Raw genomic sequence first — 16,081 nt, forward strand, 5'->3', positions numbered from 1 at the left:
CCTCTAAGGGGCTGAGCGTCCTCAGTTTCGGCATAACTCGGTGAGGTTTGAAGGCTTTCGGTGTCACAGACTTGAGCTTAGCAAGAGGAGATGTAGGCTGGAAGGAAAGAGATCCCAGAGAGCAAGAAAGACCCTGTCTTCAGATCTCTGTCTCGTGTGTGTGTACATATGCATGTGTGCTTCAGAACACTCCCCGGTATCTTTGCTTTCTGCCTGCGGCCAGAGCATGCGTGTGCCCGCAGCGACACGACGCAGAGGGCTGAGCAGCGAGAGCCTTGGCCAGCAGAGCGCCCGCTGGTTTGTAGTAAGGCCTTGTGCGTTCCCCCAGGCGGTGAGAGAGCTAAATCGGGTGTATGTGTACACTGCAGATAGGCCTAAATTGTCTAATATCATGCTGGACGGACTCGTTCGCTCCTTAGATCAGAAGAGCATTGTTGTGAGACTTCAGTGTGAGGATTTATGGCGGTAATAGGTGCTGAATAAACATGAGCTAAGATGTTGGCAGCAGAAGAGATGGGAAGACTTTTTGAAAACTAATCTTTATTTTCGATCGCTTTCTCTTGTCCACCAGCCAAGAAGCGACGGTGCCCTGCCTGCTCGGTGCAGCGCTCGCTGCCCGGCAGCAGCTGGAGCCCACCGCGGGGGTCTGCTGATGGAGAGGGTCCGGCGGGTGCTGGCCATGGCCCGGGCTCCTTCCACGTCTGGGCAGCAGCACCGAGAGGTGCAGGGGGCACGGGGGAAGGTGCGACACGAGCAGTGGCAGCTGCTGAGCATAACAGAGAAAAGTCAGGAAAAAAAATTTCAGGTGGAAATGCTGAGGTGGGTGTAACGAGTATAAAGCGGTGGCGTTTTGGAGTTGCCCTGCGCTCAGAAGGATCTGTGGGAGCGTAGCTGGAAGCAGCTGGAGGGCGCTGCCATGACTTGGTGCACACGTTTGATGGGCTTGGTATTCCCTGATCCTTGTGGTGCTCTCCCTGACCATGCCGCTGACCTTCCTGGGTCCTCTGCTTTGGGAACTGGTATTCACACGCAGAGGAATAAAAGGGTTAAAGGCCAGATCGCTTTCTTTTCCATTTTTCTGTTCTTTTCTTAGTTTTGTCCTGTCCGAGACCTGCCGTGCTGCCTCTCCTCTCCGAAGGTTTCCCCTGGGCGCTGTAGCGTCCCCTCCTCCTCCTGCCACAAGCAGTTGGGTGCATCCTGTTTGGGGTCACTGCTGTGTCACTTTAAATGACACGCACTGGAATGAGAAGGGAAAAGAGAAAGGAAGAGCCAAGTGAGCGATTACTTTGCCAACAGCTCCTTTCCAAAACAAAAAAAAAACAACCCGGGCTGAAATATCCCGGTGGCACTGACAGCTATTGCTGTCCAGCACGTGATCTTTCTTTCCTGTTGATGCAGCAGAATAAATAGCTTCATGCGGTGCTGTTACCGCTTCGCAGCGGGGTACCCGCAGCGCCAGGTTTCTTCGAGTTCCCACATCTCACAGATGCTCGTGTGGATGGGCCGAGTCAGGAGAGCAGAGATGAGGCAAGAAAACGCTTTGGGGTGAGAGCGCAGAGTGGACGTGCCGCTCCGTAGGGGTGAGAGGAGAGAATAGCTGGTCTTGCTCGTGTCAGGCTGAGGTATGTGAACCACAGAAGATGCACGCGCTGATGCTGAGCTGATCGCAGCTCGCCTGGGAGTGGCTTGGTTTGCTGCAGCCCCAGGGGAGCCCCTCCGGGAGGCTGGAGCTGCTCCCCCTGTGCTTGCTGGCTGGATGTGCTGCGTCAGGGTGCCTTGCATCTCCCCAAAGCTGTCAAAAAGGGGGTTCCTGAACTCGGTGGACGTGTTGATGAAGTGCAGCCTCTCCCGGTGGCACGATGTTGGCTTTATCAGGCGTTCCTGTTGACTCTGTGAGGCAGAGCTGGCTCGGAGCACGTGCACAGCAGGATCCTGTGACGAGGAAGGGGTGCGCTTAGCCTCAGTGCTGATACTCAGGGAGGGCACGTGGATCTCAAACTGCCATTTCTTTATCGCAGACCAAGACTTTAGGAGTCAGAAAAGCCATGTGGGCGTGCGGGGACTGTTTCCAGAAGATGCTCAGAGCCTGCACGGATCTGTCAAGTGGAATTTTCAGTAAGACTTGGCCAGTTGAGCTGTTCTGCGCCGGAAAGTCCCCCTAGATGGACAGGTGTGTGTTTGAAGGCTTCAAACACCTAGAATTTCCTGCCCATTGGAGTCTATTAAAATGTCACTGGAGGCCCTTCCTCGTGAAGAAATACAGAACGGGCATCCAACTGATGAAAGTGCTTTTGAGACATGCATAAGTGCTAAACACCAGCCTAGTTTATAAAACCGTGCGGTGCATTCGATTCAAGACACCTGTAAAGGAGGTGAATTTTGTTCGGGGGCTGGATGCTCAGCTGGCTGACGCTGGATATCAGCCCTTACTCAGGTGTCTCAGGTTTGCTAAGTTTTTGAAAATCTTACTACACGGTATTTTTTTCAAGTCCATTTTTTCTGGTTTTGATCTTTTAAACTATTTTAAAGCATAATACGTGTTCTTTGAGTAGTCTTCCTTTTACTGTGGTGGTGTGCAGAGCATAGTTAGAAGTTCAAGGCAGAAAGCACCCGTCCAACCCAGCTGTTTTCCAGGTCTGGCGGTAGTGCGTAGCGCTCTCCTGTTGGACTTTTCATTGACCCCAGCCAAGTGCACGGATCACATGCAAGGGACAAAAGAGCCGTTGAATACCTCTCAGGGTGGATTGGGACCACAGTGTGATTCCTTAAAACGCGTTGCGTAAAGCCCATTCTGGCCGTGCTCCGCACTTGCTCAGCATGTTTGACATTCAAGTCTATTTTTGTATAGTACTGACCTGAAGAGCCTGGATCTGGATTAGATTTGGATTAGGGTTTGGGATAAATAGCACTGGAATCTCACGTGAGTTCTTTTGCAATTTTTGCCCCGAAGGAACCTCCTGAGTTAAAAACTCGCTGTCTGTTTCATCATGAAAATTAGGCCCTTTATCTATTTTGAATAAATGCTATCTAAAAAAGAGTGACAGTGTATTTTGTATGTAATCTATCTGCTCTAAATACTTCGGTCCCTTAACTTGAAGGGCTCATCTTAGGGCTGGTAGAACAGCGGATCCCGTATGGGTAGCTAATTTGGTAGTTGCTGTGTCCCTCCTAAACTGTGTGTAATTACAAAAAGGCAGATGTAGGGCTGAGAAGCCCTGAGCTGGTCCCACCTCCCGATGTGCTAGAGGCTGCAATTCTTCCCTTTCTTTTTTCTTTAAAAAATCACAAGACAGTGGGCAGTCCTGTACTGTCCTGCCGTTCTTAGAAACCCAAGGCTGTGAGCACAGAGCAAGACCTAGAAAACCGAAGGGGACACCAGGAAGGTAGGGTACAGGACTGCGAGCGGCAGTGAGCGCTGGCCTGCAGACCCAGCAGAGGACTTTGTTCAGCTCGCTTTGGTGATGGAGCAGCTCCTGTAAAACCAGCGGGACCCCCACCGGTGGGACCCCCAGCTGCAAGCATGCTCAAAAGCTCTTCTGCTTCAGGGCACCAAAACCTCCCGGTCCTAGCGCGTGTGCGCCGGGTGCCAGGCTGGGCCGTTTGCCTGGCAGGCTGTTTTTTTGCTAACGTTAAATGAAGTTGTGTGGCTGGGTGGCTTGTTTGAGCATCTGCTTTATATTTGTCCTCATGTCCTTACGAGTTACATAAAAGCGAAGTCAAGCAGTGCCTTCAGTGTCTGTCTGCTCTATATAGCTCTACCTGAAATAGTTTCAGGTCACCTTTGCCTGCTTAATTTGGAAAACGACCGAGCAGCATGACTCTCGCCTTGGAGAGCCGAGCAGTCTCGGCTCCTCGCAGCTGTCTTAGGGCTCTTGCAAGAGCCACGCAAACCAAGATCTCAGCCCTTCCACAAGTGCAGCAGGCGCCCGCTCGACTCGTAGAGCCAGTAGGGGAGCGGTGCTCCGGCCACGAGCGGGAGCCGAGCCAGAGCAGGCTCCTCTCCCGGAGAGCAGCACATCTCCTGCAGGACGATGCCCTCCGTGTGGCTGCTCCCTGCCCCTCCTGGGCGTGAAGGTGTTCCCGCTGTCCTGCTTGGTTGCCTCTGCGTCGGCCTGGCACTCGCCTTGAAGTGCGGCGGGGTTAGCAGAGGAGCCTGGCTAAGGGCTCCCCGGCGCGGAGCTGTCCCTGGAGCAAGAAACTGGAGCTGCAGGCCTGGGCCAGGCATCGCGACGGGCTTTCTGTCGGTGTTCGAGGATGCCTGGGTCACCAGCGGCACGGCTGTCCCGGTGGTGTCCCAGTGCCTGGCTCCCGGGAGTGGCACAGGCTAGCACTGGTGGCTTTACCCAGCTCTAGGTAATGGTGCGCCACGTAAACACACTGGGATTTCCTTCCACAAGCACTGGTTTGTTACGCTGCTTTGTACAGTTACCCTCTGCCTCCTTTTTGCAGTTGTTCCCGTGTAACCGAGATGGGGTTTTGGTGAAATCCGAGGGGGGAGTAGGACTGAGTCAGCGCTCCGCTCCAGCCATGTGCTTTGCTTTAAGTACGTGAGGAGTTTCGTTGCTCCCAACGCAGCCGCTCATGTGCTTAGCATTAGGCATGTGTTTTAAATAAGTTGCTGATCCAGGGCCTAATTTTTATTTTTTTTTGGAGAAAGATCTACCCAAGTGAGGGTAAGACTGCGAACACAACATTGAAAATGTTCCAGACTGAAGGGTTAATGTCATGTTCTTTGGGAGGAAAGCTTCTGGCATTTAACGCGTTTTGGTGACACACCGAGTTGATGAAAGGTAGCCTTTGCTGGAAAAATGATCATCTTTGATGATTTTATGTGACTCTGTTAGCGACCTGGTAACATAACAAGCCGAAGTCCAACGTGCAAACCCAGGCTTTAGGCTGAAAGCAGTATTTGGGGATTATCCGTACATCAAGCTTCAGTTGGACTGAGTTCATATAAATAATTGTCCTCCAGCTTTTCCTATTACAAATACACGGAGTTTGAGAAATTGGTTTACCATGTGCTGAAAATTTCTTTGATATTTTTAAAAGCCTGTTGCTGTGGCAACCGGACCCCATAACAGAAAAGCTCTTTGGTAATAAGAAATAGTGTTGCAGCTGGGAAGGAAGGCACAGCAAAATGGCTAATATTCCTTTAAAAAAAAAAAAAAAAAAAAAGGCAGGCATTGTGTCCCGAAGCTTGGACCTGGATCACCAGACAAGGGCGCACCCTGCTTGCAGGGCTTGCTCAGCTCCAAGCTTGTAGCGCAGGCGTTCAGCCTGGTCTCGGCTCTCCTGGGGGGGAAAAATGGGGGCTCTGCAAGCAGCTTCCTCCAGCGTAGCTCAGTGTATTTTCTTTTTCATGCGGAAGGGTTGAAGTGATTCGATGGTTTGGCATATGGGCAAGGAAACATGAGTTTTGCTTTTCAGAACTGGATGTCCCCTTTGTGCTTTGCTAATACAGAAACTGGCAGAACAGGCATTACTTTTCCTTTGACGTTAGGGCTTGCAGCCCTGTTTCCTTGTGTCTCATGACTGAGTGAATCAACACCTAATTAAACAGTCACATGAGGGACAGAGTAAAATGCTGCTCATGCACTGATCGTTGTGAATCCGTGGAGAATAACTACTCACATCTGTCTGCCTTCTTCTCTGAGGAACCCTGAACAGCTGCAGCTTTTTGCTTTTTTCTTTTTCTTCTTTTTTAAAGAAAAAAAGCTCACATAAACCTTAGAGAAAGCGGTGCTGTCTGTGCAGATAAATGAGAGCTGGCGTAGGGGAAAGAGAACACTTGGAAGCACTGGACAAAATTTCTGAGAAATGCGAATGATTCGAGTTTGGGCTGGGGATGACTGAGCTGAAGGCTTAGAATTGAGGTCCTTGCACGTTTCACGCTCCTGCTGCTGTATCTGAAAACGCGATTGCTGCACGAGGGAGTGCAGTAAGCTGTCCTGAGTGGTCGGGGAGGTTTCTGGATGTTTTCAACATCAGTTGTAATTCCTCTGTTTGCAGCAAGTTACAAAGGGTCCTTAAGAGTCGCTTTCCACATCTGAGCAGCAAATACTTATCTGGAGATTTATTGGGCTCTCAATTCTCACTCAGTCACAAGTGCAGCCGCCTTAATCAATTACGCGGAGGTGGACTACCGCCAAGGAGCGCTCCAAGCCCCGCGCTGCCTGTTCAGGCTCTATTACTTTCACCACCGAGGCGATGCTTCCCCGTAAAAGCTCAGGCAACAAGTACAGCAGGGTGCCCTAAGCACCACGAGCAGAGGGCCACCGCCACCCCGACCCCGTAGTGGGCTTCTGGGCTTCTGTATGGGGCTGGCTGGGCCGTGCCACCCACACCCTGGTCCACAGTGGAGTTATTGCCGTTGTGCCCTGGCACCGAGGCAGCGGTGGCTGCTTGGGTGTTTGTGGGGTGCCGTATTCCCAGCTGAAGCTATCCACCAGGGGTCATCCCGGCCTGCGAGGCCGGGGGGCTCGGGGCTGTCCTGGGGCCAGCGGGAGCCGGGAGCTGCCCTGGGGACCGTGGGCACAGCAGCACCCGGCCCCGCTCGCCCACCTGGGCACAGCTGCCCAGCCCCTGGCTTGAAAAGCATCGAGAAAATAAAATAAAAAGCGGCCGTTTGAAGGCTAAAAAGCTAGAATGCAGAAGTCCCTTATTTCTTGAGACATCTGTCTGATTTTAAAAACGGCCGTTTAAACGTGTTAAATTAAACTCAGCGTTGGAGCAGGAACCGCGTGGTGTGTCAGGCATAGCTGGAGCACGTCAGTAATTTGTGTGTGCACCTTAGAGCTTTGTGTTGTGTCTCATTCTGAAATAACGCAGTGAGAACCTCAAGTTTTCATGTGTGTAAAAAGAAACAAAAACTGCCATAGTCCTTACAGTTGCTAGGAAGAAAATACAAGCCTTAAAGACTTCGGGCTGAAGATAAATACAGAGAATTCAATGTTTGTGTATTAAAAATGGGAATATTAGGATTGTTAACCAAGGTGCTCTTGTTGCATCAGGTGTCTCGTGCGGCACAGAGGCAGGTTTTCTTGCGTGACGCGCGCCTCGTTGTCTGCTGGAAACTCCCACGTGTCAGGCAAAGCTAGGTGCTGCGCGTCACCCGGTGTCGTGCTGTCATCTGTGTTTTGAAGAGGGGGTAGAAAACAAAAGTTAGTTTTATGTCTGGATTTAAAGACTGAAAAACCTATTTTGACATCTCCAGAATCCCACAGCACAGCTAGGGGAGGAAGGGGGGACTTCCCCCAGAGCCCTCCTCTGCTAGCCCGGGCAACGCTGGGAGATTTCAGAAAATTATTTATTTCCAACAGCTACTTGTGTGCATCAGGAGAAATGTGTATTGCGTCTATTTTCTCCCCGGCTTTTCATTAGACACACACAATGCTGAACTATTTATTTTTAATAGCTGCAGTGAAAGATTATTCTGCTCTGCGCACCCGAGGGTGCACAATACCAGATCTGTTCGGCGGGGGGAAAATGCCCTGTTGTCTTGCAGTACCAGTTGGTATTATGGAGGTTTGTTTGGTGTCTTATTTATAGGAGATGGCAATTGGAAATGTGATACAAAACAAACACCAATGTTCCAGTAGCTTAACCGTGCATCAGGTTTTTACTCTGCTAGTTATTTTTATTTTAAGCATCTTTTATCATGACTTGAAAAATTACAACAGTAAAGGGACGGTCAAGCTGCTGAGGTCTCAGTATCCACATTCTTAAAAGAAAGAACTGTTCCGTATCGCACCCTCCAGGAATGCTCCGAGACAGATCTGTATTTATGCTGATGCTCCTTTATGCCTCCCGTAAAGACAGTTTATCCCAGTCATGAGACCTGATGCTAGTGAGAATCCTGCGGGTAGAGAGTTTATAAGCTTTGCTCCGGTGTTGTGTGTGTGCTTGTTTGCTTGTTTTTAAATCGCATATCAAAAGCACTTCGTTTCTTTAAAATCTGATTTGCTTTAAAGAGAATCATGTCTAGATTTTGAAAAACCTATGGACTACTTGCAGTGCTCTTTGTTGTCGTATTGGCTCTTACTGACCTTTGCCTGGGCTTGTGTTTGTGTGTGCCTATCTGTGGTATGTGCAGGTACGTATACAGAGGGGTTGTGCTTTAATGCTGGCCACTCTTCTTCCTCTCCGGTGCTGAGGAATTCAGTGGAATTTTATTTTTTTTGCAGGGATACAAAAATGCACAGAAAGCACATTTTTTTAAAGTCTAGCTCAGTGGTAATTCTACTAAGGCAAATATTTGTAGAGAAATGGTATCCAAGTATTTCTAGTCAGATTTCAAATAAACTCCTAATTGGTTTTCTCTCTTTTTGTCTGGTGTGGCTTCTAGCTCCTATCTTCATGCATTACTAAGCAATAAACATTTCTTGGCTTAGTTACTGGTTCTTTGTTGTGTGCTTTTACAACATGTGTGAGGGAAGCCTTCTTTCAGGAGAAAGACTAAGAAAACTTGTTAAGGCAGCAGAGAACAAAAATGAATCATTTCATTACTTTTTTAGCCTGTGGTTGGAGCAAACTGTTGCCTGCTGACTTTAAAAACAGTTGATTTATACCCAAAAGTTGCATATGAGCCTTTGCTGTAGTTTTAAATTAAGTTTTCAGAAATGCCTGTGGATAAAATGAAGAAAGTAACTTTTTTTTTTTCTTCCGTGCAGTTTTGAGGATTTTGGCTTATGTTTAATAAGGAGCCACCACCTCAGATCCTAGTCTAGGATCTGAGTGCAGGCTTGGACGCAGCTTTGAAATACTTTACGTACCTCCAGGTGTGCCCAGAAAATCTCCCTGTCCTCAGAGACTTAGCATCAGGTGTTTCTGAGCAGGTCTCTCCCCTGGTCCAGCTCGGCGACCAGGAGGTTTGCTCTGCCTGGGCGCTCACCTGGAGGAGCGCGTGGTGCACATCTGGTCTTAAAAAGGGCTGCCTATTTTTTGGGTGCGGGGGTGGAGCAGCTCTGAGCAGCACCAGTCCTTCCCCCAGCGATAAATGTTCGCTGATGTGGCTGAGGCTGAAGCCCTGCTCGCTGCCCGTCGGCCTTGCGGCTGGGTTGGAGCAGGAATTCCTTCCAACAATTTTTCTTGGTCAGTTGTTGGATGGAGGCTGGGTCTGCTTTCAAAGCACTTGTCTTCAGTGCGCATCGGGTTACCCTGAGGTAAAATGGAAACTTTAGATGTTACTCCTGTAAATAAATGTTTACATAATATATCACACTGAACTTCTCACTATTGCATCCCTAAGAAAAAGGTCACTTTTGACATCAGTAACCTTTAGAGCGCAGTGCGCTTGCCACACAGGTAAAGGAGGCTTCTGTGTACAGCGCATTCCTTTCGCTGCACCAAGGAGGTAGCAGACGGAGGTCAAATGCTATTGCTTCCAGGTCCCAAGGCTTGGCATTTTAAGCTTTAAAGGCAAGGCTTGGCTTTAAGGCATGGGTCCTGCAGTCACGCACATGCTTAGCCCTACTCATGTGAGTAATCCCAGTGAATTCCCTGGCACTACTCACACACGAAAAGCCAAGTCTGTGGTGTCCGTCCTTGTGGGATCAAGGTCTCCACACTTTGTTTCTAAACAAGGAATTTCCCCTGAAACACCTGTGCTCGCAGCAGATCATAGTTCTGGCTTTGGAACCAAGTCTCCATGTCGTAGTTTCACTGCTTTTGTGTCAAAACCCTCGCACAGCACCAAAGACAAAAATATTACCGCCACGGAAAAGGCAAGGGCAAGACTCCCGTGGTGCCGGTAGGTTAGGGACCTCTCACAGCCTGAGCCCAGGGGATGTGCAGCAGGAGAGGAGCTCGGTGGCCGGGGGGACAGCACCTGGGGTGCTGGCATTGCTGGGTTTTGGGGCCGGAGTGTATGGCCCAGGGCATCGGCTCAGCCGCTGCGTGCCGTCCGTAGCCCCACACTTAGCGTTGGGAACAGGAGAGCCGTGGGTCTCTCGCTGCCCCTGTGTCTGCAGCGCTGGTGAAGCCGGTGGGGCGTCAGATGCTGAGAAGGAAGGGAAGCGGGAGCTGTGGTGCTGGTCGCCTGCCTGTATCCATTTGTCGGTCGTCGTCTGAAGAGGACACAGAAGGCGTAAGGCGGGCGGTTAGCCCCACGTACGCCCGAGATGGGCGCTGCCCGCTTTGACGCACATGGCTTTTCACACGCCCTGCTCCTTCCCCGCTGCCCACACCGTGAGGAGAAAGGCCGCGGGCTGGCAGCGGGCCCAGGGGAGGCCTCGCGTGCAGCCCTGGAGGGCCGGGAGCCCCCTCTGGGCGCTATCGCCCCGCTCCCTCGGCTCACCGAGCCCCCCCCTCCACCTTGGCCCGCAGCAGCCGCGGGGCCCCTGAGGGGCCGGGCCGGGCCGGGCGGGGCGGGGCGGGGCGGGGCGGCTGCCGGGAGGCTGCCTGAGGGCCGCCGGCCCCGCGGCGCCGGGAGCCCGGCCGGGGCTGGCGGCCGCTGCTGGCCGGGCTCGGCACGGCTCGGATCGGCTCGGCACGGCTCGGCAGGACGCGGCACGGCACTGCCCCGAGCGGCGGGGACCCAGGGGGTACAGCGATGCTGCCCAGGTACGGTCGCCGCGCGGCTCTTTGGAGGGTTCGTGGCTTGGTGGGGAGGAAAGAGCGAGGCTTTTCCCGAGGTGTGAGGCTGCGGGAGCCTGGGGGATTAGTGCTGCTGCCCACAGCTGCGTGCCCAGTGCCCCGAGGGGGGGTTATTGCCCTCAGTGGGTTCTTGCCTTGCAGTTCTGCAGAAGGGAGCGCGATGAATAACGTAAAACCCGGTGTGTAACGCTAGTGCATTTAACCGAAAGGAAGTGTTTCTCGTTTGTCTTCTACTAAAATAATTTTACTGAAATTTATACTGAATTTCAGGAGAGCAAGAGCCTGTGTTTGCGTACGTGCGTATGTTTGCACACGTGTATGTGCCTAAATCATCTGGAAACCGGACAGGTGCTTTTTGAACGACACGCATGAAATAGTCCCCGAAATCTTTTATCGAGTTACTAAGATTGACTGTCAGTTCTGAAGCCGTGTAAGTTGCAGAGTTCCTGAACGTGTTACACACCTTTAACAAAACTTCCAGCCTACTTATTTTCGATATCACGCTGCAGGTTATGATTAATGTGTTGACTAGACTGCACCTAACCTGTATATATTGTGCCTTTTTGCTTGTGGAAAGACATCTGGCTCGTGTATTAGACTTTAGAGTATAAATTAAGTATCTTAATGAGAGCCGAGTGACTTAGTAGAGGGGGAGAAAAAATGAAAACAAACTGAAGTCGGCTTCATATACAGCTACAGGACTGGACAGAGCCAGGGACCATGGAAGCCAGTTGCCGTTTAGGTCCAAGTTTCTTACACCGAGTGTGAAATATCTGGCTGACTGACTGTGCCTAGTGTACAAAGGGTGCTTAGCACAAGCAGCAGAAGTTTCCTGGATCTCAAGTAGTGCAGCTATTCAAGGTGAGGATTGCTAAGCTGGTAACTGAATGAGACAGATTTATAGACGTTAGCATAGAGCTGACCTCTGCAGTGCGACGATGCCTGTGGACGCCTCACCCTTCCTTCAAGAAATGGCAAGGAGGTGGCTTGGATTCTTTTTTCTTTTTTCTTTTTTAATTTTTCATAGAAACATTATTTCCTTGTGCTAAACCGTAAAAACATCCTCAATGAAAGCAGGCACTAGTGGTGAGCGGTTGTCCCTGAGGCGATCCTCTGTCTGTCAGCTCTCCCAGGCTACCCAGAGACAGATCCTTTGACTTTTGCGAAACCCCGGCTGAGGTCAGAGTGATAGAGGGCAGCGTCACCCGAAGTGCTCGGTAAGCTCCTTCACAATCAGTTGTCACAGGCTCCCGCAGTGGCCTTGGTCAAGTCACAAACACCAGCTTTCCCTGCAGAATCAGCAGGCATTCACCACAACACCCTGGAGTGACCTCAGCTCTTATAAAGACAATTATCTTGCAAAATTTTTTTCTAAGTATACGCCCGCGGTTTCTCTAGCGTAGGGATCTCCTTCCTCCTCCCAGCCTTATGGCCATGTTATGTCACTAGCAATTACATGGAATCTCTCACTGAAAATGCCAGCTTTGCAAATTAGCGATGCAGTCTGGATCGTCCTTATCACGTGAATCCTGATAATGTTCTTCTGCATCTCAGGTGCTCCTATTAAAAAATAAATAACTTGCCCATGCCTCTTTAAAAAAAACACTCTGTTGATGAATGGTCTTCCAAAGCTGGAAGCATCGTTAACTTGCCATACATTGCTGTTCTCTTTGGTTTCAATCTAGTTGCACTCTTTCAGAAAGATCTACACTGTTGTCTTTGTTTAATCATGGTCAAATAATAAGGGAATTATTGAAATGCATAAGAAGGTATTAAATTGTATAGAATACCCTCCCTGCGTGTCCTATAGACTCAACTTTCATTGCATCTTCTCAAAGAAAAAATTCCAGTAGCAGATACTAGCAATGTGCGGAGGAATTTGGGCAGAAGAAGGGAATCCCTTGCAGAAGGCATCTCAGAGGTGAGAGTTGTATGGTGCGGTGGTTGGGCTAGACAAGGGCCGTTTGCCTCATGCTTCCATTCACCTTCCCTTTAACAAAGCAGCCGCAGGATCCTATACGCTACCAGGCCGTATACGTGCGAGTGAGCGTGCTTCTGTGTGTGTAAGCATCTGCGGAACTCGCGGATAATCTGCATCTGAAGTGTCCCAGTGCACGTCTTGGAGCAGGCTCCTGTTTCCAGTGGAAGCTCTTCAACACAAGGGTGCTTATGTGGAAGTTGCCTGGGTCTAAGCACCGCCGTAACAGCAGAGGTGAAGACCATCATGTGCAGGTGTTCCAGATAAGCTCTCAGATCCCTGGACCTCTCTTCGGCTGCTCATCGGAGAGGAGTGAAGGAAAGCATTTCCTTCCACATAGTGTTTTACTATTGCTGGTTTGCTGGGCCCAGCCCACGAGGGGGGCGCGGACAAGGTAGACCTGCTGTCCGCTCTGCCATGGCCGTCCCTGTCAGCCTTTTAAAAAGGTGCTAACATGAAAAACATGCAGAACAGATAAGCTAGCATAAACTATAAATATCATTTGCGTAGATGCGTTTAAAAATAGTTTGAAGTGATTCATCACCAGGCAATTTTTATAACTATGGGTAACATGATGTAGGAAAACAATAGTTAGATAGTTGCAACTTACTTTTTCAATGATTAGTCAGGGTCTTGTTTTGAGCAATTTTACTTTTTAGAAAACTCTTCTACAATTCCTGTCTGATTAATATTTTGATCAGTTTGCTTCAGTTGTTCTTTCAGCATTCTAAAATATCTGTGTTAATTGTTAAAGAAGTAATCAGATACTACCTAAGTTGTGTTAATATGAAATAGCTTCAAAAGTTAAGTCTTGAGCAGAAGGAGAAATAGTATTAAACTACACCCTTATTTTAATGAAAAAGCGCTGTTCATGTTGTAGTGGAGGCAAGGAGGAAGGAATGTACTTGTTTTCCATTACAGGCAAAAACCTCGTATTTTAATTGGTGGCGTGGTAACGAGGGATTTCTGTGTCTGCTTTTTCATCTATTAAAACTTGCCCGGAGTGTAGTAGTATCAGTTTAAAGCCATTCAGTTACCTCTTGCTGACAAATGTCTATGGCAGTAATAAATTCCAGGAACTGGATGCATCAAAAAATCCATCCTTGGGGAGAACTGGCAGTTGGATTGCCGTGCGACTCGTGGAGATGTCGCGGAACGTGTAAAGGATCTGCTCATGTAATCTGCAGACACTCCTGGAGGTTAGGTGCAAAAAGACAGGAGAGCAAAGCGGGGCCAAAGAGAGATAAGAGCTGACCAATAGTAGGGCATAAGCGTGAGCGGGCATTAAAATAGCATTTTTTAGGCCTTGGTTTCATTATTGTTAGTTTCTAATAATTTCCTTGCTAGTCCCGTGGAAGTTTGCTCTCCTGTCCCCAGTTATTCCTCTCCCTCCGTGCTTTGTGCTTGCGTTAGTGTCTGTGCAGCCGTGACATGGGAGGGAAGGGGCCCTGGCCTTCCAGTTTTTTTGTGATCCATTTTAGCTACATACATGACTTGATTACAGCAGTTTCCAGCCAAACTCACTCTGTTGGTGTGACATCTCTCGGCAGAGCCAAGTATTCAACCCAGAATCCAACCAGCCTTGGGTAATTCTCTGAATTTAGTCTCCTTTGCATTTTTTTTTCAGATGTTAAGAGATTCTATGGATCCATACAAATACATGAGGGGAGGGGATGCAGAAGACAAAGCCAGGCCCGTCTCAGGGTGCCCAGAGCCAGGACAGGAGGGCACAGACCGGAGCACAGGGGGTTCCCCAAACACCAGGCAGCGCTTCTGTGCTCTGCGGGTGCCGGAGCCCCGGTGCAGTACCCAGAGAGGTGCCGGGGTCCCCTCCTCGGGGTCTCCAGCAGCCGCGTGGACGCGGGCTGGGCAAACGGGGCTGGGCAAGGGGCACCCAGAGGTGCCTCCAACCTCCACCACGCCTGGGGCTGGGACATCTGGTTTCTACATGATCAGCTTCTGAAACATCCCACCCAACATTTACATGTTATTGATTCGTACCCCGTTCTATTCATATAGGTATTTCTGAATATCTATATGGGCCTGCTCAGAAATGATTTATTGCAATTTCTGCCCTCACAGCGCTAACTTTGTGGCAAAGGCACTGGTGAAAAGGGTGAAATTTATTTTTTTGGATGTAGTCAGTTCCAAGGAAAGACCACGCAACAACAGGCAGGTGATGCAGGAAAAGCTCCTCGTTAAGACAGCTGTTATATCCAGAACAGCACGGGAGGTGGAGGCTCACCTTTCCTTAGCATTACTGGAACATTTGATTCTCCAGCTCCTAGATTTCTGCAAGAATCTCGAGAAAACATCAGCTAAATGTCAAAGTTAGTTTCCATTTATAAACACAACTAATTATATTCAGAAGATGTAGGTCAGTTTCCATCAGGCTGAAGAGCAGCGCTGGAGTTTTGCCCTGTTCTATTTGTTTTGAGAACGTGCCCTGCGTATTGCACGCAGGAATCTGTACGTTTCTGGGGATAATCTGTCCAGATAGCGAGCTTAACGGTGCTTTCAGGCTGCTGACAGCCAAAGCAAAGCTGCTCCGTGTTCCGTTTCCTCCCAAAATGTGCCTCGCCGCGAGGTGGTCGGGGCGAGTCGGAGGTGCCAGGCTGCCCGTGTTTACCGTCTGTCTGAATGAACTTTCCCCCAGCTCTCTCAAAGTTTCTGCTGCTTTGGGAAGTGGCCCACTATTGCCAGGGAATGTTTTTGCAAGGCTGCAATGTGCTTGAGGGCCGTGTTATGTAACAGAGATAGCGGCGATTTGGAATTATCACAAATTGTGATTTAAAATATCTGCTAAATACTTGTCTAGAGAAAGTTGAAATGTCATGTGAAGAAGCTGAGAAGTAAACAAGCTCTTGTTACCTTGATCAAATATGTTTCCGAATACAGCAAGGGTTTTATATTTAGCTTTCTCTCCTCTTGGTGTGTAATCTGCTCTTGGAGCTTTTTATAAGTAGACTTCCCTAAGATCTGGAACAGCTACTGCCCTTCTTTGCCAGTAATTTCAAAGTCAAATATCAGAAGTACGAGGTAATGGAAGACAGGCCTTTGTCCGAGGGTGAAGGAAACTCAAATGTTCTGCAAGGGTGGAGCAAGTGGCAGTACCTTTTTGGCAAGCGGTTTGTTATTGCTGTCGTGTACCGCTTCTTTATAGGACCCCCGGTGGCTTATCTCGAGCGATGAGTTTCCAGGCCTCTTAATTTCAGCCGAATAGGAGGAGATGGCTCCCCCGGGAAGCCAGGTTAGCCGGCAGCCTCATGCGCCTCCGTCTCAGGCTCTCCGAGGAGCCCTCCCCAGCTCTGCTGCCATCCAGCCGCTCAAGTACGCCTCACGCAGCGTGGAGTTGGTTTTTCTTACGTTTGCTGAAATGCAAGGTGGGGCTCGCTAGCAGGGGTCCCTGCTAAACGTAAGCTCTGCTCTGAGCACGCCATCGTGCTTGGGTTTTGGTTCAGTTTGCTCGGATCGTGGCGGTCAGCTCTTCGTGCGGCCGTGTCCCTCTGC

The 16,081-nt window shown here is 49.7% G+C and overlaps 1 protein-coding gene across 3 annotated transcripts in view; it reads left to right on the forward strand.

The window, feature by feature from the left end:
* FNIP1 (folliculin interacting protein 1) overlaps positions 1–16,081 on the forward strand; it is a 64,102-nt gene that overhangs the window by 11,278 nt on the left and 36,743 nt on the right. The window contains exon 1 of one of the 3 annotated variants that reach the window (XM_013175832.3): positions 10,409–10,560. The exons of the other annotated variants lie outside the window; for them this stretch is intronic. Coding sequence (XP_013031286.2) covers positions 10,550–10,560 — 11 coding nt within the window. The 5' untranslated portion in view covers positions 10,409–10,549. Of the gene's footprint in view, positions 1–10,408; positions 10,561–16,081 lie in introns of those variants that run through there. 3 annotated transcript variants of the gene reach the window in all.

This window comes from Anser cygnoides, chromosome 14 (assembly GCF_040182565.1).
Source record: "Anser cygnoides isolate HZ-2024a breed goose chromosome 14, Taihu_goose_T2T_genome, whole genome shotgun sequence".
NCBI lineage: Eukaryota > Metazoa > Chordata > Aves > Anseriformes > Anatidae > Anser > Anser cygnoides.